A 27,500-nucleotide genomic window follows, 5' to 3' on the forward strand; every position below is an offset into this window, starting at 1 on the left:
ATTGCCTGTGTTTGAATGGGAAATTGGATATCCCCAGGATTCTAGGAGACAGCACACATGAGAACAGCACCGAATTCCTTCAGGGGGATGTGAGGAGGAAGTGACATCTGTTTTGCATCCAAACATTACTTGAAGTCTAGTTAAACCTTTTGTTGTGACAGGGAGGTGAAAAAACACAGAGAAAATCCCTCTTCCCTTATGATTGAGAATCAGTGCAGCCAGGCAGTGAGAATACTAATGGAGGTCTCTGATCTTTTCTCCACTTACAAATCAACGTCATCCCAGTTTCAAACAAGCCACTTAGTCACCCATGATCAAGTCTTCAGTAAATGTGGAACAATTTGTTAGTGATAGATGGGATCATTCATGCTGGGCTAACTTGGCCTCTCTGTGTGAGAAAGAGAACAGTATTAATCTAAGCAGGTATTTATTTGCTATTCTTCAGTTAATTATCTTGACTTAATTTGATGTATGGAAAACAGTGGCTCATGTAAGTTAAAGCTGGTATTTTGAAGACAACATGAGGATTTGGAATGTTGAGACCTCTTGGATAGGGAAGGACAGAGAACAAATCTGTGTCATGAAACGTTTTGAGGCTTTTGACTTTGAAGATCCTTTAACTTTTTCAGAATCAGAGATGCTAACTCTTTCCCTTTATGCTTTTCATAGATTCTAGGAAAAACATTCATTGGATGCTTGCCTTGAAGCCAGAAGAGCCATATACAAGTGCCCGAAGCCCCAATTTATAGAGGGAATTTCTTTTTGAACCCCCCACTTGAAGCTCTTCTATCCTGTGTAATATCCCATTGGTGTATGAGATATGACCTGATCTTCACCATGCTCAAGGAGTGACCTGGACATGGCATTTAGAGCTGTGGTATGTTTGACAAGGTGGTGATTGATCAAAGGCTGGACTTGAAGGTCTTGGGTGGTCTTTTCCAATATAAATGACTCTGTGATAAGACTGCAGTAGCTATGGCAGTTGCCGAAGATAGAGAATTCATGGACATGAACCTATCCCATATAGGACAGCCCAGGGACAACTGTGTCAGCTGTCCTAAGGTTGTTGGTGCCCTAGCACCTTGCTTCAGGAGTCAGGAAACATCCCCATCAAAACAAAACGATAGTGAAAACAAGTTTGGAAGTGTGGAAATATTGCATCTTTCTTTTGATCCTTAACCACAGACATAGCTTTTTTTATTTATTATTTTTTTTTTTTAATGGGTTCTCTTTCCTTTAGCCCACAGCTATGCAGGTAGGCACACCTAAATTTAAAATACCCCCACATTTTGCATGTGCCCTCCACTCAGGTGCTATGGTGCCCGTATGGAAGGCTGTGGTGAAATAAGAGAACAGCTGAAGGCTGCATGTGAGTGTCTCCCCCAGATTCTCTGTTTTGGGCAGCTCATCTCTTGCCTTGCTTGCCAGGGGCACTTGAGCTGCTGCTTTCTGAACCAAGATGCCTCTAAGCACCCATGTAAATCAGGCTGAAAGCGGAATTATTTCTTTTTGTTCAGCAGAAGGATCAAGCAGGCAAGTTTGGGCTAAGGCTTGCTTTGTGAGACCGCACAGCCCATCTCACCTGCTCTCTGCTAGACAAAACACAGAGCCTGGAGGTGGGAAAAAATACTGGAGGAGGCCGGTGTGGGGAGGGACTGCTGATATTCAGTCAGGAGGATTTACCTGTGTGGTATGATAAGCAAGACAGTTGTGCTGGCTTTCCTCTTCATACATGGAAATGAGTAATCAGCATATTTGCTTTCTGGCATTTTCCCTATTTCATATCCCAGTTTGGACTACACTTCTAATTAGAAGACTGAAACAGCCTCATGCTTGCTCTAAGTCTAATCGTGGGAGCAGATGCCTAGAATGATCTGTAGATTTGTCTGATAAAATACAATTTAAAAACCCCAATCGTTTCCCCCTTCTTCCTCATTCTTGACACAGTTCTACAGTGTCCCCAGACAGGCTTGAACTCCTGTCTGTGGAAAGCAGAGAGGGAAGATGGAACACCAGAGGTATCCTGGCATGTGTGTGACTGAGTGCCATCAGTCAGAGGATGTTAGTGTGAACTCTGCAAGAAAGAAGATGCTGCAGTGCAGTTATATTTGGCTATGGAACATTGCCCAAGAGTGGCTTCTGGAGCTGGGCTAATCTTTGTTGTTGTTGGTGTAAAACTGTGAGTAGTATTAGCATGAAGGAGCTGATTAGAGGGTTAGACCTTTGTGTGGTGTGGTGTTAGTTTGACTCTTGTGGAATTAGTGCTGGTATCTTGTATATCTTCTCTTAGACTGACACAAGTAACAGCTACATCTGCACAGACCCCTCTTTGGAAGGCAGAAACAGAAGAGTTCACCTTGCTCAGCATGGCAGAGATTGAGATTCAATGCCTCAGATCTGCATAGACCGAGGCCCTGGTCTACTGAGAAATGAGCGAGTGCATGCTCACTTTTTCAAAGGCAGTTTATCTTGCCTGAGTTAAGGGTCAAATGCATAAAATATTTGCCTGGATTTAGACCTAAAAGACCTAATAGCACGAGGCTCTGGTTGAAGTAGTGTCCAGTGTCAGGAATGATGCCAGTTCTTGAACTTAACACTTGATCAAGCTCTGACTACTCCAGCAATCAGTATTTATAAAGCTCTGGAATTGAATAATTCTGTTAAGTTTTAGCTCCTTAAACTGCTCTGCTGTGGTTTTGTTCTCCCAGGGTGACTCAGGGGGCCTGATGTACTCCAGTGGCTGTTCTTGCAAAGAGCTGGATTATAGAAGTCTCTTGATTCTTCCCTTGTTAGAGGCTTGTGGTTTATGAGGTTAGAAAAAACCTTTCTGGCTTAAGTTTCACTTTGTCATGATAAGCTGTTTTACATGAGTAAAATTAATTCCTCTTTGGTTAATTTCAACTAAATAGGCACTTTTCACTGTACCTACAGCAGAAGAGACCATCTTTGGGATTTTGAAATCAAGTATTGTAAGTGAGAAAATCAAAGACAAACAGTGGGCAGCTATTAAACTTACCCTGCACAGAAAAGCAGGGGAAGTTTATTAAAACCAGGAGACTTTTTTTTCTGTTGAACTTGGGAATTGAACTTCAAATTTATTTTTTCCATTACCATAAACCTTTGCATAGGAGACAATGCCTGATAGAGACCTCCCACAAAGAGTGGATGGACAGTGAGAGACTGGATTTCTCTGTGTGACTCCCCTAACTCATGTATTCTCCAAAACCTGCCTAAGAGCTTTCAGAATCCAAGTGTTAGTCTTCATGTGGGTGTGTGTTTTTGTGCTGCAGACTGTAGGGCAACTGCAGCAGAGAATGGATTCAAAGTATTAATGTTGGTGCTCTAATACTGGGGGCAAAACAGGTGCTGTAGGAGCACCTGGTGAGACTTTCAGGGACAGTATCTGGGGCGTAATGGGAGAGGTAAGAATGGGAAGTTACATGGAACGAAGGAAGACTTGCAGAACACCACAAAGTAGTTCAGTAACACAGCCAGAGCTACAGAAACCCAGTTTATCCCTTTATCCATTAGAATGTGCTCATTCTTGGCACATTCATGTTTTATTAAGGTAGCAACTTCACATTTCACTTAACGTAGCAGCAGTATGTGTGATGTGGTGTGGAGTGAGCTGTGTCACAAGTGAACTTCGTACGGTGTCCCCTGTGCTCTCATGGTCTCTGTAACAACAGTCTGCAAGGGACCCTGTGCACATCTTCAAAGAGAAGTCATGTAGGTTGATCTTCACTTCTCCCTCAGCCTCAAGGTGTTCTTGCCCTGGGAGTGACCCTGCCCTTTGGAATTCTTGCCCAGAGGGCCACATGGGGATGGACATTCTCTGAGGGTTCCTTTTTCCCATCACATTATGTTCATTCAGGCAGTGTGTGGCCCTGTTGCCTGCAGAAGGTCTGGCTTCCCTTCTTTGTCTCCCTAGCATGCTCTAATGTTTGGTAGTGAAAGATACAAGCAAAAGAAAGCCAAATAATTAGCTATCCCAGCCCTAATTCCCTGGGCAGAAGTTCACTTTTCAGTAACTGAAACTGGCTTAATTCTAATCCCCTGCAAATCCCCCTTCCTAAGAGTCTTTGTGAGGCTCCCTTATGGGTAAGAGCTTCCAAAAAGACCAGTGCTGCTTTTAGGCTCATTTTTTTTAAAGCCTGTAAATATCTGGTACCTGATGTGATGTCATACAAGGACAGTGAATCTCTGAAGCCACAAACCCCTTGCTGTATGAGTGGAGTTATTAATGTACAAAACAAACTGGAAGAAGGGCTCTGGTGTTGCAGAACACAGATCTTCTCCCCTCTGTTATTGTTATAAATTATGCTATGTTATTGCTTGCTTCTCCTAAAAGCTGGCCATTTTCTAGGAGACAGCCTCCTCTGAAACAACTCCCACTGCCACTCCTGCTTTGTTGACTGACAGTGGAGGGTATGAGGGGATGCTCTGGGATAACTTGTCATTGCTGTTTTATTTAGCCAGTGAAGAATATTTCCCATAACTGATACATTTGGCACTTGTTTCTCATGATCTGAGTGATGGGCTCTGCTTCTCTCTGTTGTCTGTGCAAGGAAACAGAGCCTGACTGCCCAGATCAGCTCTTTGTGCTCTTGATGACCCACTAGTTGGGACACTGAGTTAAAGCTGTAATTTGTGGGCTGCATGTCTCAGGCATGTATGGGAATTTAAAAAGGTGGAAATCAGCGAGGAATCCTCCTTCATCTTCACAGGGAGGAGGAGAGAGAGAGATTTGATGGGTAATTAGGTGTTCCCATCCTTTGCCTAGAGTGGATAGTCAGTTTGTTCATTGCTGATGAAACCTACACTTTTTGCAAATAAATGGGTCAGATTTCCCTGTGTCTTCACATCCCTCTTTTACCTCTTAGTTCTTACCTCTGCTGTTCCAGTTTTCAGGGGAAAGGTCTGGATGAAAGACTCTGAGTTGTACAGCCGCTGCCCACACTTCCTTTACCTTCTCCTTTCTCTGCCACAGGGATCAGGTGGGGCACACCTGGACCAAGGGGAAAAGGACAATTATTTATCATGACATGATAGGTGAACACCTTTCTTTGAATACATATGCTAATTAAAGGCAGTCTGTGTGTTAATTACATTTTTCCAAATTGTAATCAAGAACTCTAAGAAACCTGCTGGTCTCAGCAGTAAAATGGAGAGAGGTTGGTTCTGGGAAATTTATGGTCTAATGCTGAGAGAAACTTCCCTTATTATCTCTACAGATTTAAGGAGTAAACTTTCTGCTGTCTGCTTTACTTATTTCCTTCATAAACCTTTGGACTAATTAGCTTGGATGAGTTTTCTCCTGAAAAAGGATTAATACAAGGAGTTAGGAGATAGATGAACATTGAATGTACATTTTGACAGTGTTGCTGGCATTTTTCCTCCCCCCCCCCCCCGCCCCCTTTTAAAATCCTGAACTGCTTCCATCTCCTTTTCACTGTGCACTTCTGATGAAGGGTCAGGGGTCTGATATAATTCTGAAGTTTCATCCAGGCCTTGTGGCAGACTTGTTTGGTAGTTGCTTCTCTGTGAGCTCAACTCTCGCCCCAGTTCAGCACACACAGCTCTGAGGAGCAGGGTCATGGTGGCTTGCCCTGAGCTAAATCCTAGATCAGTCCTAGATCCATCTGCTCAGGAATACCTGGGTGGGATTTAAAACACTCATGGCTCAGATTTGTGAAGCTGTTACTCAGACGTGAAAAAGATGAGGTTTCTTATGTTTAGATGAATTTGTATCTGTCAAAGGTTTAAACAGCACTGGCGGAAATCACCAGGTCACCCCTTTATTTAAAGACAATGTCTGTGTTAGGAATGTATGCATCCTGGGCACACCCTGTGATCTGTGGAGGGACAAGAGGCCAACTTGAACCCCAGGCTGGCTGAAATACCCTGCTGAAGTGCCCTTCCATCTCCACAGATGGCAGAGGGACCCTGGGGTGATGGTACTCCTGCCTAGCTCAGTAGATTGGTAATATTAAATAGGTGACCCTGAACACTTTGCTATGGCTTGACCAGGACTGCAGTGCTGGTTTTAGAGGTGCTTTACAAATGCTTAAAAAATGCTTTTCCCTAAGCTAAAGTGAGCATGAAGTCCTAGACTGCAACATGTCCAGTGAGATGCCAAATGCATTCCCCCACCTTGCTTGCAGAGGAGGTCATTCATGGGCTGGGATAGCTGCTGACACCCCTCATTGCTGAGCTGCCTATGGTCAGTGAGTGAGCCTTAGGATGATTCCAGAGCCTGAACTAATCCAAATAGCTCAGCTGAGGGAGAAGAGAGGCACCCAAGTGACACTGGCTCAGTTATCCTTGAGGACCTTCTACTTTGCTGGCTTTTGCTTCTTTAGCTAATCTACCAGCCTTTACCATTCTGCAAAGTGTGCATTGGTAGAAGTTGATAGCTCTAAGGTGAGGGACTCCTGGTTTTAATGAGGGAGCTGACTTGAGTGTACTGATGTGCAAACAAAGGCTTTGTGAGAGGACCTGTGCTCCTGAATCTAATTCTCTGTGCTTCACTGCTCCAGAGACTCACTTGTCTGGGACCGGGAGAGTTGCATATTGTTATGCTTAATTTTAGGAGCTGTCTAGGAAATTACCTTCCCAGCCTCCAGGGTGAATAGGACTTTCACCAGTCTCCCCTCGTGTCCATGGGTAATTTACATTTTATGTTAAGGGACAGCATAGCTCAGATCATAGTGCTTTTCAGAGAAAGGTGATAGTTCCACTATCAGCTGAGATTTAATACTTCCACAGCAGGCAAAGCCTGTCGTATCAATTTATTGTTCTGGCCCATTCCCAGGCAACATGCCATTCCCTGGTACAAAAGCTCCTATTGTTGCCATTGGGCTGGTTCCTAACATGCTCAATGCTTCCCCCTTCACAGAAGTGCAATGTGCAGTATGAAATAGAGGTTTAAGGCTTGTAGATTATAACTAATTCTCAGCAGTCCAACAGAACAGACTATGATAATTATGGAAATCTTAGGAGCTGCCTGAAGATGAGGAGGAGATGGAGAAATTAGTCTACTATTACTAGCTTTAATTCTTCTAATTATTCAAAACAAATTTAATAAAACATTTTATCTTTTGGGGAAAGAGGAGATAAAGGAACAGCACCCTGACTCAGGAATCATACCTGTCCTGTGGAGCACTGCTGTACCGTGTGGTTATGCCTGTACAAGAGAATTAAATGCTTTTAAGAGACTGGAATTCAATCAGAGAATAATCAATGGATTTAGGGTGGAAGGGATCATTGGAGGTCTTGTAGTTCAAGCACATCCTTAAAGCAAGGTGGACCTCAAAATTGTGTTAGGTTGGTGTGATCTTGCCCAATATACCCTGAAAATACCCCAAGGATGTGGCTTCCACAGGCTCTCTGGGCAACCTGTTCCAGGACTTACCCACTCTGATGGTGAAAAATTTAGCTTGGTTGGGTTTTCCCTTTTTGCGGCTTCTGACCTTTGCATCTTGTCCTCTCTCTGTGCCCTTCTGGGAAGGATCTGGTTTTCTCTTCAACAACCAGCCCCATCAGGAAGTGCAAGCCTGCAGTCAGGTCCTGCCCTTAATCTTTCCCAGACTAAACAAACATACTTCCATTACCCTTCTGTGTTATGTGCTCCAGCCCTCTAATCATCTTGGTGGTCCTCTTGGTGAACTCTCTTCAGTTTTTCAGCATCTCTGTCTGACTGGGATTTCCCTGAGTGCTGGGGAGATAGGAATCATCAGTCCCTTGGCCGCTGAAGAGAGGAGGATTTCAGCACATGCTTAGAGTGTCTCTAAGTGCTTTCCTGGAGCTGGAACAAAGCTGTAACCACAGAGGTTTTGAAGTTGTTCAGGGTCTTTTTCAGCTGGGCTTTGAGCAACACCAAGAATGCAGATTACAATTTCATGGTGAAAGGATCTGGGACAGCTCACAGATTGTCCTTGGGAGGTGACTGTTTCTCATTGTTGACTTTAAAGAGATGTAAACATTGATAATCCAGATTTTGATGTAAATTTAAATGCCCTATAATGAGGTTGATCCCTGCAAGATAACGTCCTTACAGAGTCTGTCTCAGCTTAGATCTGCTTCTGTTGGGGTGGGTGGTGAGTCAGGTGTGAGCAGGGTAGAGCAGGTATGCTCTCCTCTGCTCATTGGTGTGGGAGTTTGGGTTTGAATGAGGACGTTGTATGGGTATTGTGGTGGTAAATATGTTCAGTATCCCAAACACGGAAGGCAGAAGTGGCTGAACTTTGTATCGCTCACACTAGAACTGGATAAATTCCCAATTCCTGTATTTACTCTGGAGACCCATCAGTTTTCAGATAAGTGGATGTTTCACCTGGTGACTGAAGTGTTCTCAGACGTGATTTTGAGGAGTATGATGTGGTGTTAAAATATGGGGATTTTTGTGTTTTTTAAAGCTCCAAGTCATCCCAAAACATCAAACTGGGTCAATATTACCCTTCTCAGTGATGGGCATATTAGTTAAGCACTTCAAAAGCTTCTTCCTCACAAAAGCCTTCCTTCTACTAGGAGGATTGCCATGGATCAGCTACCTTCAGCTCTTTTTGGGAAGGCTGGGCACTTCAGTCTTCCTTTCATATTTTGATTGAGAGCTAGGTGAAGGGTTGGAGTGCCCTTGAGAACCTGATGGCACCCATGTGTCCTGTCACATGAGCTATGCTGAGAGCTGATCCAGATATTTACGATCCTGTCCCCTTCTGTCTCATCTGAAAAACATCTTGATACCCAGGCTGGGTCAAGCCTGAATGAAGAATAATTGCATTGCACTCTTGTTAGGTCTAGTGTCTTAGGAGAAAGAAAGACTTTAAAACTTTTCCAACCAGCCCTTCTGCCTGGGTTGGATAGGCTGTTGAAAGGCTCTTTGTACTACTGCTGGTTTTGGAAATCCCTGGATCACAGAGCTCTATGTGAGGCTCTGAGCAGCAGATCAATCTCTTCTAGCTGTTGTTACCAGATGGGAAGGTTCTCAGGAGCCTACCATTTTTCCCTTTTCCTGTAGAGAACAAGAGCTGCTGGGAGGAATTATTTCAGTCTTGTGAGATTTTAGAGTCACTAAGCTCTGAAAGCTGCTTTTTGGAATTGTTAATTTGTTTTTGGCAATTATTCCTTTCTGTCCTACTCTTTGCAGTCCTGAGGAAGGTTTTCATCCCACCTAAACGTGCTGTTTTTCTTTGGAGAATAATTCTGCTTGACCCCTATGACTTTAAAAACAATACACAGAAGGTTTTTGTTGCTTTCCCCCACAGCTTTGCCAAGATACAACAGTTCTGCTGTTCCTCAATGCACAGAAAGTAATGTCTACACTGAAATCGTATCCAAGTTTCTCTCCTTGTTGCGGTGTGTATTGTGGAAACCCAAGATTTGTGCCCTTGGTTTATCCTCTGGGAGGGACAGTTCTGCTCCACAGAACCTGAGGCATTCTGCCAATTCCCCACTGTCGTTTTCATCCCCTGACCTTTCTCCTGGCTTACCCCCTCCCACCTCAAGGGTGAGAGGCAGTGGAAGGAAGATGGAGTTACAGCTTCCTAGACATTTGGCTGTTTTGTCTTTTGTACATCACTTTGTGGCTGACAGGATGTTATTTTTTTTCTTCAGAAAATGCCTTGCATGCTAATCTCTGTGCATTAGCTGATCACAACGTAAATGCCTGTCTATTAATCCAATGCCTTCCTGTGTGTCTTTCATCTCCATTCTCTCCAGAATTCTCCTGTTTCACTTTTTTCCCTCTTTTGTCCTTAACTCTGCTTAATATAAGCCACCTCAGTACCACAACTCCAGGCTACAGAAGCAGGGACAGATACTGTAATCAGATTGATGGACTTAGTTAATAAACCTCCCACCTGATTCCAAAGTGCTCTGCCAAGTCCCATGAAGACTGGGACAATGATGTCCCTTTCCACTATTGCTTTATCTGCTAATAAGAGAGGCCTATTGACTTTTCTGCTGTACTAACTTGTTAACTAATATGCTCCAGCTTATTTCCAGAGAATTCAACAATTTCTATTATTATTATTATTATTATTATTATTATTATTATTATTATTATTATTACTCTTTTCTAGTCTGATATTTTGGGTAGATTGAGAGCACAACTCAGTGCAAAGTAGGCTTGGCATTTCTCTGTCCTGACTTCTTTGGAGTCTGCCATGCAGATTTCTGTATCTGAGATCCTGGGCTCTCTATAGGCACTGCAGAGGTATATGAACTCTAATCATGCAAGAGCAGCTGTACCAGCTTGAACTGAGGGACCATCATAATCACCCTGGACAATCTGTTCTACTGTCTGACCAGCCTCACAGCTCAAGAACTTCTTAAATCAAGAGCTGTGTGTGAGTTCATTGGATCTTGATGGATTTTTCTTCTATTCACAGACGTTGTGGTGGTTTTGGTCCATGTGAATGTTTGAGACCTGCAGAAGTGCAGTGGCCACAAATGCAGTGGCCACAAGTTCAGCTTTGCAGGTGGCAAGAAAATTTCCCCTTTTATTTCACCAACATTTTTTATTTTAGTTGAAAGGAACAGCACTTTCAATCCCTTCATCTCCCTTCCTCACTTCCACTTTCTGGTGGTCTCTCTCACCTCCCAGTTGCCTGTCTTCCAGGTAGAAGAGGGTTAGTTGCAATTTAACACCTCACTCGATGATCTCTGCATGATTTCTGAGTGGGGAGCGAGGTTGGAGATGGATCTATCAATGCAGACACTCTTCTGGGTATGAATATTGAATGGTTATAGAGTGACTCCATGGTGGTTTCTGCAGTGCCTTCTATTCTGTCCTAAAAATTCCTAGGTCTTTTTTCCTGGTTATTAATGAGTATTGGTTTTTACATTTTCCCAGAACTTTTACTACTCCAAGACTCCTACCATGTGTTACTTTGTTTTACTTACACTGTCTTTTATTTGGGATTTTTGACCAAACTTCTGTACCTGCAGTAAACTTGGGAGAACTTTCACTGTGTGACACTTCAGACCTGGGTTAGGTGCGTGCTTCAGCATAAGGCATTACAGGAATGCCTGCCTGATCTGTCTCCTTTTTGCTGAGAGATTGCTGGTGGTGATCCAGGAAGGCACTTGTTGAGATTTGGAGACAGAACTTCAGGAGTAGTCAACCAGGCTACAAGGGAATGCTGTTGGTTGTAAAACATCTGGACACTGAGTAAAACTTTTACTTTTTAAGTAAAACTTTTTACACTTATGTAAAACTCCTAAGAAATTTTTCAGATTTCGTTATCTAAAACTCTGTTCCTGTAGCACTCTTCATGTTTGCATCAGAGTATATCTAATTAATAAACACAGATTTGAAGACTAAACAAATCCTGAAAGGTGATATTGTTACAGTGCTTACTCAGCAGTCAGAGTGCCAAGTGCCATTTCCATTGTCTGGAGCAGCAGTTTGCTTGAGTGATAACATTGTTTATAAAGGTCAGTGATGCTGCTTGTGCAGGAGATGTACCTGGGAGGTCCTTTTCTTGCTTCCCGGAACTGTGTTGCAGGACAATTCAAGTACAACTAATAGGCATCTCTCTGTGAGCAGAGCTGAGATGATTCTGAAATGCACCTGGGGTCATGACAAAGAGAATTTCTACTCTGAACGAAGTGTGGTGGTTTTTTGTTTGATTGTTTTGTTTTGTTTTGTTTTGTTTTTCCCCAAGCAGTTTTAAAGGAGGCTGGGGCATGTCCATGCATCCTGAGAAGTGATTATATCACAGAATGAGTGAGGCTGGAAAATCACAGAGTCATAAAATCATTTAGTTAAAAAAGACCTCTAAGATAATCTTGTCCAGCCTATCTACTTAGAGCAGAGTCACCTACAGCAGGTTGTTCAGGGCTCTGTCTACCTGGATTTTGAATATCTGGAAGACACTCCACGATGTCTCTGGGCAACCCACTCCAGAGTTTGATCACACTCACAATTACACACACATACTTAAGTGGAGTATCCTGAATTTGATTTTGCTCCCATTGCTTCTTGTTCATTCACTGGATACCATTGAGAAGGGTCTGGCTCTGTGTTCTTTACTCCCTGGCCCATCAGTTATTTATGCACGTTGACAAGATCCCTCTGAACCTTCTCTTGTCAAGTCTAAGCAGTCTCATTACGTAACAGATGCTCCATCCCTTGATCTTTGTGGTACTTTGATGGACTCATATCAGTGTGCCAGTTTCTTTTTTGCACAGGGGAACAGAACTGAACACGACACTCCAGCTGGAGTGCTGAGGGACAGGCTTTCCTCTCCTGACCTGCTGCTGATGCTCCTACCAAAGGCTGGCTTTGCTGTCAGGACCCATTACTGGCTCATGGTAACCTTGGCATCTGCCAGGACACCTTGGCTCTTTCCTACCAAGCTGTTTTCAGCCCGTGGTTCCCCAGCATGGTGCACAGAGGTGTTTCTACCTATGAGCAGTCTTGGCATTTTCCTTTAGTTAAAATTCATGAGATTCCTGTTTGCTCATTTCTGCAGACTGTTGGGATTCCCTCTGAATGATGGAACAACCATCTGGGCTGTCAACTGCTCCTTCATGTTCTGTGTCATCTGCAAGTATGCAGATCCCATGCACAGGTTCAGGGGTGTTCCTTAATATTAGAAAACATCACATTAGCCTCAACAGCAGAAAACCTGGGTGTAGGTCCCTGTCCTGATCCCAAACCAGATTAATGTAGGAGGGAATATTCTTCAATCTAAGGTGTCTGAAGAGCAAAAAAACCCCAACAAACAAACAAACAAACAAATCACCTTTTCTGGGGAGGGATGATGGGTCTGAATCTAGCATGGAGTTGGGATACAGCTGGAATGTGCACTCAGATGCAACAACTTGGAAATGCTCCTGGGTCTTGCATTTTAACCCCAGCCTTTAGCTATAACACTGTCCATATATGAGCACAATCCTCAGTGACTTTTCAGGCAGCTGCCCCTGAAGTTGTTTGAGCTGTGGTGTGTTTTGGTCTGGGATAGAGTAGGTATGAGGAAAACGTGCACTGTGGATGTAGCTGCTGTTACAGCTGCGAGGCAAAGAGCCCTTCAAAGTGTTACTCTGCTAAAGAAATCTCTTTCTCCCACCTATTAGTCAAAACAACTGCTCTGTGTCAAAGCAGCACAAATAGCTTTTAGCCAAAAAGCTTTTCTAGCTGCTGTTTCGCTGGGGCCTGCCTGCCCTGCCTGACTGCTGCCCCATACAAGGGGTGAGTGCTGTACCCGGTTTCATAAATTCCACTGTCAGCTTTCTATTGTCCCTTTGTTCTTTGTTGCCAAGGAAGCCAAATATTATTTCTGTCCTTGAAAGAAATTGCAAATATGGGGAATGGCTTCAGCAAGAGGTGGGGAGAAATACCTTTTGTATTCTCTCTTATCGCCTTTATAGAGCTGATTTGGGTGATGTCGTAGAATGGGGCTGTTCTGTCTTTTCTCTGTTAGTCAGATGTCTTTATTATTATTATTAACTTATATTCCAGACTAAGCAGCTCCCTCTCTTTGTGTATCCTTTCATCCCCTTTGACACATCCTGAAGTGCTACTGAGTGGTCCTGAATAAAAAATCAGTCTGCATTTTTATCTCTTTATCCCCAGACTTTCTGTGACCCCTGCTACTTCACATTCACAGGCCCTTAATTTTCTTTCCTGGTCGTTCCATGGATATAGATGTAGGATCATCCTCAGCTGATATTTGGAAAACTGAGGTGTAGGTGAAACTGACACCAGATGAAGTGTACTGGGAACTCCATCTGGCCCTCTGCCTTCCAGCCAGAGGTGACCATCCTTGATCACAGAATCAGAGAATGGTTTGGGTTGAAAGGAACCTTAAACCATCTCATTCCAGCCCCCTGCCATGAGCAGACACCTTCCACTAGACCAGGTTGCTCAAAGCTTTCCACTTGAGCACCAGGAAGGTATAGCTTGTTTACCAGGTAGAAAGGAAACCCCTGCATTAATACTTGATCTTAAGCCCAAGGTACAGAGATGGTCCTGCCTTTTCTCCTAAGTGCTAATTTTCTCTCTTTTTCAGGGGGAACATGTGGTAACTTGAGGTCAGATGGCTTCAGGCTGCCTGGGCAGTATTACAGCTTGGACTGGTGATGCTCAAGATGCCTGTCTATTGATAGTATTGCTTATATCAAAAGATAAAAGAACAATTTACCTGTGAAGTCATCGTTCCTGCTATCCTGACAACATTCATCATGGTTTAAAGTTGTCCAGTTGCTGGTGAATAATAAATTTTCTCTTGGCTAAAGTCAATGGCTTAAGCAGCGGATGCTGATCTGGCAGTTCTACCTGGTTGTGGCAGATTCAACACACTGCATGTTCTGTTAAGGCAATACTTGAGGTTTGTAGCCAGCCCATCAGAGACAGAGCACATTGGAAATTAGGAGACACTTATGCAAACCTATTTTTTGATCTTCTTCCATCCCGCCCACCCCCCCCGCCTTTTTTTTTTTACAACCTCGCTGAGCTCCTATTGTTTCACGAATTTTTTTCCCCCCCTTTTTGCAAGAAGATATGATTTGGAAATAAAAAAATCACATGAGGATGTAAAGACAGGTCACTGACAAATGGATAGTTTTGCTCAAAATCTTTATCTTTTCTCCTTTTTACTATTTTAAGGCTGCTCTCTGTTCCTCCAGTTTCAAGTAACCCAGTCTCCACAATCCTTCTAGCTGATCCTTGCTGTCAGGATAAGCTCCTGAGGCCACACTTCTAATTGATAAATGAGAAAGAGATTTTTCTTTTTATATGTCTACTCTAACCTGGGTCTTCTTTTGTTTTCCCTTTTTCATTTCCTTCATTTTCCCTTACTCTGCTTTATCCTTTCCCTGTTTAGCCTTTTCTATCTTGTCTCAGTCTCTACTCATTTTCTTTCCTCTCTTGGGGTTCATAAAGCTGCCAAGGCCTGGCCAAAGCAAAGAAAAAAATGCATTTCACAGGCGAAGGTCATGCAGAGGGCAGCATCATAGCTCAGAGTGCGGGTCCTGGGGAAAAGGATGCAAGTGTGTTTCGGAGCTGTTGCTTTCATTAAATTTGACAAATCTACCCTCAATAAGAATAAATAAATAAAATATGGAATGTAAAGCAGAAGGAAAAGGGAGATGTGAAAATCCCAGTGCTGGAAACAAGGTTTTGCCTCACTTTTGGATTGTCTTGGGAGGCGAGTTCTGGGAGAATTAAGCACAAGGTCTCTAGTCTGGAGGGAAATCACAAATGTGTCCTCTCTGCAGTGCCTCAGCAGAGCTCATGCTGTATGTCTGTGAGCAGTTGTTGCCCTTCCCAACACAGGCTGTGATTTGTCATCATCCTCCAACCTTTTCTGCTTTTTCACTGGAAAAATTGCCAGGTGGGAAAGCAATCCAGTGATTTGACCTCCTTGAGCATGGAGATTGCCAATCCTACCTCTCATTGCACAGCACCAAATGAGCGAGGCCTTGAATTTTAGCTTGCAAGGCAAAAAAGTTTCTGATAAGAATGACAGTTGTGGTGCTGAACTGCTTTTTAAAATCAGTGTGGGAGACTACAACCTGATTAGAAGAATTTTCCTGTAGGAAAAGTTTTTCCCTGCCAAGTTGGTATTTGCACATGTAAGTCACTCTGTAGTATTTCATGCAAGGTAACAGGATATCAGATTTGCTCTCTGGGATCACAAGAATTGTTCAACATTTTCACCTGCCAGTTGAAATCTACATTTTTCAGGGATGTGTGGTCACTCTGAGAGCCCCAGAGCTGGCTCTTGGCACTGTGTGCAAAGCACTCACATCTGCTTGTGATGGCTTTAGCAGCAGCTCCCCTGGGGTTATGCACTTTTGCCTTCCCTCCAGCCATTTACCCCAGTCTAAATAAAGCTGCCATTGCCCTGTACCCATAGTCTGGTCAGAATAATTTCTTCTGAATGGGCAGAAACCTGTTTATTCAGTTTTGGTGTTTCTTGGCCCTTGTCAGATTGTCATGGTTGAGTTCTTGATTTGCTTGAAGAATTGGTCTGCGTGCATAAAGTCTTGTCTGTCACTTGCAGGTCAAGTAACCACTTTCTTTGTCCCCATGTGATAGGCTGTGCAAAAACTTTCTTTTCATCTGGGTGGTAGCAGGATACTTCCCCGTCACTCGCAGTAAAGCTGTGGGCAAAGGCCAGGCTGATTTTAGGCACATCTGCTGTAGTCCTGCTGAGGCTCACAGTCATAGAATGGCTGCATATTCTAGTACAAAGTTAAACCCTGCCCTCTGTGTTTGCAATGGTGAAAGCCTGGGTTTTGGTCAAATTGGGCTATTCCCAAACTTCCCAAGTTGCTGCTCTGCCTCTCACTGTCACGTTGTGTGGGGACATGAAGGAGCTGTTACAGACCTTACCAGAGATAAACATAATCTGCTTTCATGACAGATGCCAAATATTTCCTCTTTCCACAGAAGATTTGGGACCAAATTTGCTTTGGTATGTGGTGAACTGGTAAATCCCCTGCTTTCTAAATACTAGAGATTAAAAAAAAAAAGGTGAATTCATTGGGCATGAGGGTGCATCAGGGGGCTGCTGTCGGGCACTGTGCTTGCCAGCATTGACTTCTGATATAGCTGAGGGCCCAAGAAAGGATTTGGTGGAGACAGAGGTGCCAAATGACACAAATTTGATTCCAGAGATTTTATTGTCTGGACCAGAAGGTGCAGAACAGTTATCAGCCTCTTGCCCTAAGACATAGCAATGCTTCTAGGAAAGGCTGAATGTGGGGACAGGTCCTGTTTGAGCTCTTAAACCTGGCTGCAGGAAGACACGAAGCTTTGGGATTGTTTTTCTCTTAGCTAGGCTCTTTCTATTTGCATTTTAATTTTATAATGATGTCGATGTTCAAGGTTGAATTTTTCATAAGAATTTATCACCTGAAGGGGTGGGATCAAAAGGACTTTATTGTAAAAATGCAAGTACAAATGAACACCAGTGAAATTTTTATATATGAGGGAAAGGTGCACTGGTAGTTATGCATGTATCATGAAGTATTATATGAGTATAATTATGGCAGACTAATTATATCACTGTAGTTTTGCTGTTAAAAATCTCTTGTATATAAACCACCTAGATAAAACTGTCCTTTGAATAAAATAAATCTGTTATAACTTAATTTAGAAGATCTACATGGCTGCGGTGGTGTAAGTTCTTTATTGCTACTTAGAATGCAATGGCAAGGCCAGAGTGAGCAGTGCTGTGATTTATGTGTGGGCTGACTGTGTTTTGGAAAGGACTTGGTTGAGAGCCAAGGAGAAAGAGCCAGTTGAAGCTGCTCAGGAAGTATCACTCGTGTAGTTCCCTCAGCTGTAAAGTGATGACCTTAAGCCTTACTGCAGCTGTATCTCTGGAATGAAATAGTGCCCAGCTTGTCACAGTGCATGGAGTTGACCTTTGGGGGCTGTTGGAAGGATAGTCTAAATCTCTCTCAAAATCACAGCTCTCATTCTCTGAGTACTGAACAAATCCCATAAGGTCTCCCAAGATGACCTGGTTTTGCTATAAGAAGTATTTTATAAAACTGTTTGCACCACGTACAATATACTTTATGTATTTGATGTATAATGCACACTGCTGTAAGTTATCTTTTTTTCAATTAAAACAAGACATTAATATTTATAATGCTGTAACACTACCATATTACTTATATAATATATTAATATGTATGAAGTTATGACACTATTCTAACAAAACCTTCTGAGAAATTTAGTACTGCAAAAAGTGAACTCCCCAGTTGTAGTGGGGTTCAGGTTCTCCTGCAACTTAAATTAGGTAAAATATTCTGCAAAGTTGCTTGGTTTTTTTAGCACACATGTGTGTACATATGTCTGTGTATAAATATATATTTTTATATATACACACACACATGGAATTTTTAGTGGGAAGGATTAGGATTTGCCAAATCTGGCAGAATGATAGAGGCAGGGAAACAACAGCCCTGTGTCCCCAGGTGCAGGCAGCTGTGGTGCTGAGCAGCTGTTCCTGACAGAGTGGCTGGGTCAGGCCACTCGGATCACAGGCAGAACACACGTGTTCCTACTAACTTGTTCCACCATGTAAGTTAGCACATACATGTATGTTAGCACATACATTCGATGTGGATCCTCTGGAAACTGGCCCCAGAGTGTCCATGTGGCACTCGGGTCTGTGATCCCAGTCACCTCACACAGATGGGAGCACGCAGAAGGGCTTTGTTGACTCCTCGTCTTCCCATAGCCGTCCTGGACCTCTTGTAGACAACTCAAAGCCTCTCTGGTCTCAGCAGCGTTTGTCCTGTGGCTGCTTTCATACCTGCCTCCCAGAGCTTTCATTCTACTTGCCAGCCAGCCCAGCTTGATAGTCAGCAGTGGTCACAGATGTACCTACACGCCCAGCGCGCCATCTCCTGCTCCAGTGGCTGGCAGGACACATCCATGGACACTCTGACCTGTGCTCCAACTGTGCTTGCTGTCACCTCCATACATCACATGCACACAAATCACTGGAAGAGGCTTAGACCTGAAACAAGGCAGCAGGAATAAGCAGCTGGAGGGAGGGTTGCAAGCTGGTGAAGTCCTGGTGCAGCACCTTCCAACCAAATTCTCTGTACTGTGAAATTTCTTGCAAAATCGTTGCTGCCTGCAACCATACAGATAGGTAAACAAGAATTTATTTAGAAATTCCTGAAACCCAAAAGAAGTGGATGATCAACACCTTGAATCACCTGTCATGATACAGGTGCACGATTCTAGGAGGAACACTGACAAACTGGAGGGAGTCCAGTGGAGGACCAGGAGGATAGTTTGAACCTGAAGCACATGGCATGGGAGGGATGGTGGAGAAGAGAAAGCTAAGCAGTGTCCAGATGATTCCTTCTGCTTCCTGAAAATGGCTATACATAAACCAAAGCTGGGCTCCTCTCAGAGGTGCAAACTAATAAGGCAGGAAGTAAGAAACCTGAGTTGTGACAGGGAAAGTTATGAGCACTTATTTAAATAAAAAAATTGAAAAAAATTTGAATGACAAGGGTGGAGAAGCCCTAGCAGAGATGCCCCAGAGGCTGGGGAATCCCTGTTGTTGGCTGCCCTTGCTTGGGGCTGAACAAGGTGTTGAGCACCTTGATTTCACTTTGATATTGAGCCTACTCCAAGCAGCAGTTTGGGCTGGGTGACCTGCAGGAGACCCTTCCAGAAGAAATATTCATGCATTAAAAAAGAAAGACAATTTTTTAGACTCTGTCCATCTGTCTTTTCAAAATGTGGAATATCAGAAAAAAAAAAATCCCCATGGCTGTAAAGGCTTTTATAAATTTTTTTAGGAAAAAAAGTAAGCTCTCAAGAAACTATGGACTTACGGGACAATCAAAGAAAATCATGTAAGATGATATTCAAAAAGAAAAAAAGATTTTTTGTATTGAATTGTTAGACCCATTTTTTAAATTTCTAGACCAAAAATACCTGCAGTTGGAGTTGCTTTTTTAATTCTTCAGAGTAATTACAACTGTCTGTGGGAAAGCTGAAGTGTTTTATTAAATTTTGTAGGAGTTTAGAGTTAGGGAATTTCAGGGAATAATTAGCAATAATCCTCAATAGTATCTGTGTGATAGTCAAGCCTGCAGAATTGAAAATGACAGTGTTCTTATTCCTGTCACCCCTAGCCTCCACCAATCTAACTTCCAGTACTTTCTCATCCCTACACAAACCTAGGAGACCTATGAAATACTGATCAGCATTTACAAAACCTTACCTTTTTTAGCCTTGAAATGCTGGCACTCAGCTGCAGTTCTAAATTCTCTCTTCTTTCAAAACCATTTTTCTGAGTTAACAGTGGATGCAGCTTGGAGCTGTAGCTGAGGTACAGAAGATCAGATAGTGGGCAGGGAACTGTTGACTTAAAATAAAAATATTTTTGTAAATGAGCTTACAAGATGTTCAGGTTTGTTCAGAGCTGTATGGTATCTGAAAGGTGAAAGGCCTGGGGAACAGCTGAACTGAAAGCAAATCTCTCTGTAGAAGGATTGTAATAGCACATTTTAATCTCTAGCATTAGTAACAAAGCAAAACAAACCCTACTTGTCTGTACTGGGCTGCTCTGTGATTTGAGAGAGCTGCTTTTACTGCTACAACCACAGGATTATCAGTAATGCCTGGTATGAAATGCATTCATTGAGTTCCCTGCTCTGGCTTCAAGCCTTGCCTGGGGTCACCTTTCAGCCCTGTTGGCCCATCCTCGTGTCTGTCACTCGACTCCTTTGGCTCACCACTGTTTCTGTGACATGTTAGGAGTGTCAGTGCTCTGCCTGTAAAGAAAAAGCTGAAATTCTCCAGTCCACAGCCTGCCTGAAAACCAGTGTGGTTTAGGGGTCACCTGAACTCCAGAAAAGTATCTGCTTAAGGTATCTCCTGGAAAAAAAGTTCTGTTTCACATTCAGTGTCTGCATAACATGCAAGGAAGCTGAGGAAATTAGAAGAAAACGGCGGCTGATACTGGAAAAACAATATGGATTTGGAAAATAAGGGGATTACAAATAAAAGAATCTGTGTCAGCCAGCAACAAGGCAATACTTAATTCACTAGCAGTTAATTGTAGTGACTCCATGTGTTTCAGATATTGAAAAATCGCTTATTTCTAAGTATAAAGTCCTTTTGGTTTTATGAGGCTGGTTTGTCTCCATGATATGTATGTACTCCTGTATTTGTAACCACAAGAGCTCAAAATGGGATATTTTAAGAATACATCACAATAGCTTGGATATAGCTTCATGCAGATGTTTATGAAGCTCTGGTTTTAATTATATGTAGTAGTTCATTAACCATTGGAATCCTTTGAATTTTCTTGTAATTTATTAGAAGTTTTGGATCACATCCAAACTGTAAAAGAGTTAGTTCTATTGCTATTGTCTCTATTCTTCCAGCACATTTTTACAGATATGTTCCCTGGTGAAAGATGCAATATATGTTCTGAGAATTGGCAAGCCGGTGCATTGCTATCTGCCTTGCCCAGCAAAACTAGAACTGGTTTTTGTGGAGGCAGGAGAAGAGAACTTGCTGGTTTTAGACAGCCATGGTTAAATGGGATAGGTGAATGAATGATCGTGTGCTCTATTGTTATCATAGAACAGCTACAGACTCAGAGTCACGGAATCATGGAAAAATTTGGGTAGGAAGGGACCTTAAAGACCATCTCATTCCTATCTCCTGCCATGGGCAGGGGCACCTTCCACTATCCCAGGTTGCTCCAAGCTCTGTCCAACCTGGCCTTGGACACTTCCAGGGATGGGGCAGCTGCAGCTTCTCTGGGCAGCCTCTGCCAGGGCCTCAGCACCCTCACAGTAAAGAATTTCTTTCTAGGAGAGGAGACTTTTCTAGGTGAAAGCCATTCTGTCTTGTCCTATCACTTTGTGTCCCCATGAAATGCCCCTATCTGGACTTGTTGTAAAGCCCCTTTATGTACTGGAGGTTGTATTTTCTTACTTCTGGATGGGGTGGAAGCTCTTATGCCATCTGTCCTTTTGTGAACTGCTCTATCAGCGACTTTGGTTTCAAAAAGAAAGGGCTGTAACTCCGTGAGAGTAATAAAGGAGGATGTTTAGATTTACAGTTCCTGTAAAACAGTGATATTCTGTATGAAGCTGTTGTGCTTCTCTTTCCTCCACATGTGCTAGGATTTAGAACTGACTGTTGGATGGAAACTGATGAACAGTTTCCTGGAGAGGCAATGGTTCAAATGATTCTTAGGAGCTGACATTGCTGGGAGGGATAAGGTTACAGTCAGCATACAGAGCATACAGAGCGCTGGGTTTGGAGAGTAGTGTAGGGTAATTGCTGATGACTGAAAGCAGGCAAACCCCACACTTTGGAAAAATAAATTGCAAGTGATGTTTGAAGGGAACATTTCCTACTTCTTTGAGGGAAAAATGATCTATCATTTTTGTGATGCATTTCTTTTGTTTTTTTATTCTGTCTCCTGAGTGTAAATCCCTGCTTTGGTGGTAACACTGGTTTTTTGAATTAAGGAGATATTTAATTCTGGAGTTCTATACATTGATTTACTTTGTGAGTATGAAAGCCCACCATCAAAGATTTCACATCCTGGACACAACCCTTAAGAAAAGAGAAATGCTAACCTCAAATTTTGAGATTGTTTTTGTTATCCCATGTTTTCAAAACATGAAGCATTTCAAAAAGGTTTAATGTGCTTAATTTAGTGTTTTTTTTGTTGTTGCTTTTAATATGTTTTCTAATGAAATACATGTTTTTTAAGAAACACTCAAATTACCACCTGCTCTAACATTGTCTTAACCTGGTATACAAGTGCCAATAAAGTCCTCAAATACCTGCCATGGGCTTCATGTTTAAGGATTTCATTCAGCAAAGAGAGTTTGAGTAATTACCTCCCTGGTAGCACATTCAAGGGTATAAAAGGTTACTTGGAGACTTGTTACCAAAAATTCAACAAGAGTCCTGAAAATAATTCAGATTTTGGGTTACTGAACCATGAATCAATGCGTAATGAAATGCCAACACTTTCAAAAGAACTACCAAAGAAATAGTACAAATCTGACGCACTTAAAGAGGAAAGAAAGAAAGAAAGAAAGAAAAAAAGGCAAAAATTCTCTACAGCACTCCCTTTCGCACTTTGAAGAACATCATCTCCTCGTGACCATGCCCTGCCTAAACCAGTATCTTCTCTCTGGCAGTGGTCAGTGCCAGATGTTTCAGACATTGTGCTTTGTTTATTATGAGTCACTCACCATCAAAGCATTCAATCCCTTCAATATCTTGAGCTTGAGTGAACTCAAGTTATTTTGAGATTGCTGATGGAAGATGAGAGGAAGGAGCTGTTTCAACAAGAGATCTGCACTAATTGCAGGGGCTGAACTTCCCTGATCCTGAATTGGCAATATGAAAGGCATGCCGTAGGAGGCTGTTCTGACAGAGTAGTTGAACATTCAGAAGAGAAAGTAGAGTCTTGACTGCACTTTGGTGGTATTTCTCTGTCTCCTTAATAGGGTGGCCTCGGGGAAAAGTCCTAATGCACTGGAGTAGCAGCGTGGAAAGTGTATTTCAATATTTTTTGTTGTATTCTGATTCTGTTTGTGGTTTGCTTGCACTGATGGCTGTCCTGCATAGTTGGCTTACTTTTGTGGGAGAGAGCTGAACTAATTCCAGGACTAGGTGTGCACCACCCCCAGGGCATGTATTCTACTGACTGGGAAAGAAAGTCCACCCCAGTAGTTAATTTTGTTCCAGAGTGCTTCCTTGAAGAAGTGAAAGGCACAAAAATTAAATCGTGCTTTTTCCTGATCTGATGCAGTCACTCACTCTGATAACTGGGGCTGTGTCTCAGATTTTTCTTATGAGCAAATGCTGCCCTGGGGACTTGGAAATTAATACGCTGATTTGAGTAAATATTTATTTGGCACACACCTCGAGGCACTGCAGCAACAGAACTATTAAGTTAGAACTGCAGGCTAAAATTTAGAGAAATCAAAGAATCCAGCCCCCACAGTGGCAGCTTGAATGATGAAGCTAAATTACTGTGTGTTGGTTTTCTCTAAGAAGTGTAATTGTAGTTGTCTTAGACATCTTGATATTTGTTGAGAATGGTGGTCTTTCACAGCACTCTTGAGCTAGATTTTTGTGTTGGCATGGAAGAAGATCTATTCCCAGTAAAAGGTCTGGATATGGGTCATCTAGAAGTAAAAAATTAGGGAATTGGGATCTTATTAAAGTTTTAAAGTACCTAAATGTATAGACAAAATGGAACCAGTCTTCTCTCTGAAAGGTTTCACTGTGACAGTTGTTCAGCTTTGGCACAGGGCACTCAGAGAGGTTGTGGAGGCTCCACCCTTGGGGATGCTCAGAACTGGGAAAGCTGGTCTAAACTGGCCCTGCTTTGAACAGAAGGCTGGACTAGATGACTTGCAAAGGTAGCAACTTAAGTCAGTCTGAGATTATGGGTCACCAAGAGAATAGTCATTATTTTTGAAAAACAAGTGTTATGTTCCCTTTCAGGAATTTGCCCAGAGATTGTTTCTTTTAGTTTCTTTGTCTTTTTTCTCTATTCTGTCTCTTAAGAGTATAGCAGCAGCCTGCCCACCATGTCCTCTCTCTGTCTTCCTCCACAGAGGAGGAGCAAGATAGGGAGAGGCATTGTGGGGTGGCTGCTTGTAGGCTTGTGTTGGTGGCAGTAGTGGGAAGGGAATGCTCAAACCCATTGCAGAGAGGAGATCTGTGGGGTTGAATGGAACCATGGCTGACACTGATGTGGGACATGCTGTAGTGTTCGATGTATGGATGTCTCTGTATCAGCAACAGGGAGGCTTTCCTGAGTGTGGCAAAATCAGGATTGTTTGGGAGTTCCCATGGCAACCTGACTGTAATCAGCCCTTTGGACTCAGTGTAATTTTAATGAGACTTTGTCCCCCTCCTTTATTCTTGTCAACAACTTCATTATAGTGGATAACATAATCCTCTAAGAAGCAAAGAGAGATTTGGCTCTGTGCACTGTTTTCCATCTAAAAAGATTGTGACTGTGCAGAATTAGAGACAAAGCAATGAGGAAGTGTCAAAGGCCTAGAACAGAAGGTGCAGCCAGAAGAATTAAAATGGTATAATGTGAAAGGAGATCAAAGACGTGCCTGGTGTGCCAGGATGGAATAAGACCTCATACAACCAATTGTATCCCAACTTTCCCCTTAGTGACCCTGCATTTGGGGCTTTTTGCCCATGATCATTGGTTTAGAGGAAAAGTGAGGTTGGAAGGGTTCCCTAGTCTAACCTACTGCTCTAGAATGTGAGACCAGGTGGTTTGGGGCTTTATCCAGTAATGTCTTGAAAACTTCCAACCACGTAGGCTGCACAGCTTCTCTGGGAAAGCTGCTCCACTGCTTGACTGCTTTCTGAAGGAGTTGCTCCATATATCCTGTCTAAAACGCTCTTGTTTCTTATTGTGCCTGTTATTTCTCATTCTCCTACCATGAAGAACCTGGCTCCATCTCTTTCATTACCTCATAGTAGATACTGGCAAGCTGCTGTTATTTTCCCCCAAAGATATCTCTTCTCTAGGCTGAAGAAGCTACTTCTTACAGGTAAAGTGCTCCAGCTTCCAGACTTTTTGGTGGCTTTCTGTACTTACTCCAGGTTATTGAAATCTGTCTCGTATTGTAGGGCCAGAAGTTGCATGTGGCATCTAGACTGAGCCTAAATGATGAATCTGGCTCAGCTGCATTTCCTCTAAACTTGACAGAAATGATGATGTAAATAAGTTGTATGATTCAACTAAGAGTTTAGAGCGTCCACATGTTGCTTCGACTAAGGATATGAAACATGGCTTAAGGTCAAATCACCAAGTGTCCCTAACTTTCCTCTCATCATGTTTCTCCTTTGCACCTTTGTGAGATGAGTAATAAAATCTGCATCCCCCATTGACTGTTATTTTGTGTTTGTTGGCTGCACTGCTGTAAATCACTTAAATGTTAACTACTTTTCACTGATGATGGTTTTTGTTCTGGTTTTTGCAGGTTACATGTCACAGGTACTAAAGAATTACAGTGACCATGCCTGTGATGGAGAATATGTGTCCCTGAGATGTCCCCACAGAACCACCATCAGCATCCAGTCTTCTTTTTATGGCCGAATTGTACCAAGTCATCAGCTGTGTCCTTCTCGCTATCCCCACTCCTATGCAACTTTAATTAAAGAAGATGTTGCCTGTTCAGTTGGCACTTCTCTTCAGGTATTGTTAAAATGCATTTCTTAATCTTGAACTTCACCTTTCCTTAGCCAGGCAGCAGCTCTCAGTGTTGGTGCTGCACAGACCTGTCTTAAGCTGGAAGCTCTGACATCTCACACAGCTTAGTGGATAATTCATCCTTGTAGTTTAGATGATGGTGAATTTCTTCGTCTTCTTGCAACCCTAGTCAGTAACAGTTCAGGAATGTGGTTGATGGAGAATTACACTTCAGGGCTGCATTATGTTTCACTGGGTTTGAAGAGCGTTATTTTTATAGTTTTCTTTCCCAATTATTAGTTTTTTTCAACACATTCAGAGATTGCTGTAGCATCCTTTTTGCTTTAGATCCTATTTCAAGAGACTTTTACTTTGGCAACTTGAAACCCAGAGAGAATCCTTGGCTTTACCTCTTGTGGCTCATTTGGCTCTTAGGTCACTGTAAGTAGTCATACATCACTTAAACTTGTAACATCCTGCAGTAGTTAATCCACTCTGACCATTTGTGTTGGGAAAGTTGTCTCTGTGTATCGTCCCAAGAGCACATGTGACGTCAGGAAAACAAAGGATTATTTGAAAGGTGCCAGTAGGAACAACTAAAATTGGAAACATGAGTTGGCTGATGTTGTTGAGATGAATAGGGTCTACTCCTGGGTGTTGAAGCAAGCACAATTTTTTCCAAGTGCTGGATTTGGGATCGTGAAAACTTTTGGGCAAAGCTCTCAGTCATCCAGTGTGTTTATGGCTTAGAATCAATAATAAAAATTTATAGCAGACTAGATTAATGAACCTGCAAGGTTAGTGAGTAATTTCTTTTATAATTTGGCTAAAGGCCAGCGTTTTCCACGTCACTTCTCGCTCTTGCATCCAGGTTTTTTAAGAGACATTTACAGCATTTTTTAAAAAGTCAGTGTGAGTGCTTTGGCTTCCAGGTGCTGGTGGTAAGTTCTCAAGAATTTGCACAAGGTTGGTGTTTGGCTGTAGTGTAACCCTTAAGCCGACAGATTTGAAGTTGCTCTCATGGCGCTTCCACGGCACAGCAAGGTACTGAGCTGCAGTATGGGAGGACATGGTCCTTACCAGTGAAAGCTCTTCCCAGATATGTTAACAAAAGTCCATAATAAAACAGACTAAAGGCAGTTGTGTTCTTTAGGGTGGAGAACATGGAGAGAAAGCTTTGGCAGAGGCAAGCCTTCCCTTCTTTTATTGATTTACTGAAAAATTTACTTGCAACACTTCATTTACCAAGGTGATTGATAGCTATGAGCATTGCCTCAACCCTTGTGGATGAGTGGCCCACTTAAGGCATCTGGAAGAACTTGAGAAGAGGGAAGATATTACCCTAGGCTTTCCATTTCATGGTTTTATGTGTAGGAGGGATTGAAAAGAAATGCTTACCTGCCTCTCTTAGCTTTTTATGTACTCAGACCTGTTCCCCATTAGCTTTGCCTTCAATACTTATATAGCTTGTATTTCCCAATCCATGTTTATCAGAGCAAGAATTGTGTTCCCTGTAGGTAGTCCTGAAGGAGATCTCTTGTGCAGTACATTTGTTACATGACTGAGACCAAAACACTACAATTAACCCATTTTTGGGGTTGCAGTTGGGCTGGGAAGGTAGCTGACATTCTCTCTCTTTCTTGGGACACCTTTGGCAAGATCCTGAGTCATTTCGGAGGAGACTCACAGCCTCTTTGGTGCCCTCAGATGCAGCTTTGATCCCTCCATACATTGTGGTTGCCCAGTGTAGGATGAGTCTGAATGCCAGAGATGAATCTCATCTTCTCTCTCAGTTCT

The 27,500-nt window shown here is 42.6% G+C and overlaps 1 protein-coding gene across 1 annotated transcript in view; it reads left to right on the forward strand.

Moving 5' to 3' along the window:
• EVA1A (eva-1 homolog A, regulator of programmed cell death) overlaps positions 1–27,500 on the forward strand; it is a 206,361-nt gene that overhangs the window by 32,797 nt on the left and 146,064 nt on the right. Inside the window, exon 3 of the mRNA XM_040060666.1 lies at positions 25,495–25,709. Within this exon, the coding sequence (XP_039916600.1) occupies positions 25,495–25,709 (215 nt within the window). The remainder of the gene's footprint in view (positions 1–25,494; positions 25,710–27,500) is intronic.

The sequence above is a fragment of the Hirundo rustica genome, chromosome 3, assembly GCF_015227805.2.
Source record: "Hirundo rustica isolate bHirRus1 chromosome 3, bHirRus1.pri.v3, whole genome shotgun sequence".
NCBI classification, from domain to species: domain Eukaryota; kingdom Metazoa; phylum Chordata; class Aves; order Passeriformes; family Hirundinidae; genus Hirundo; species Hirundo rustica.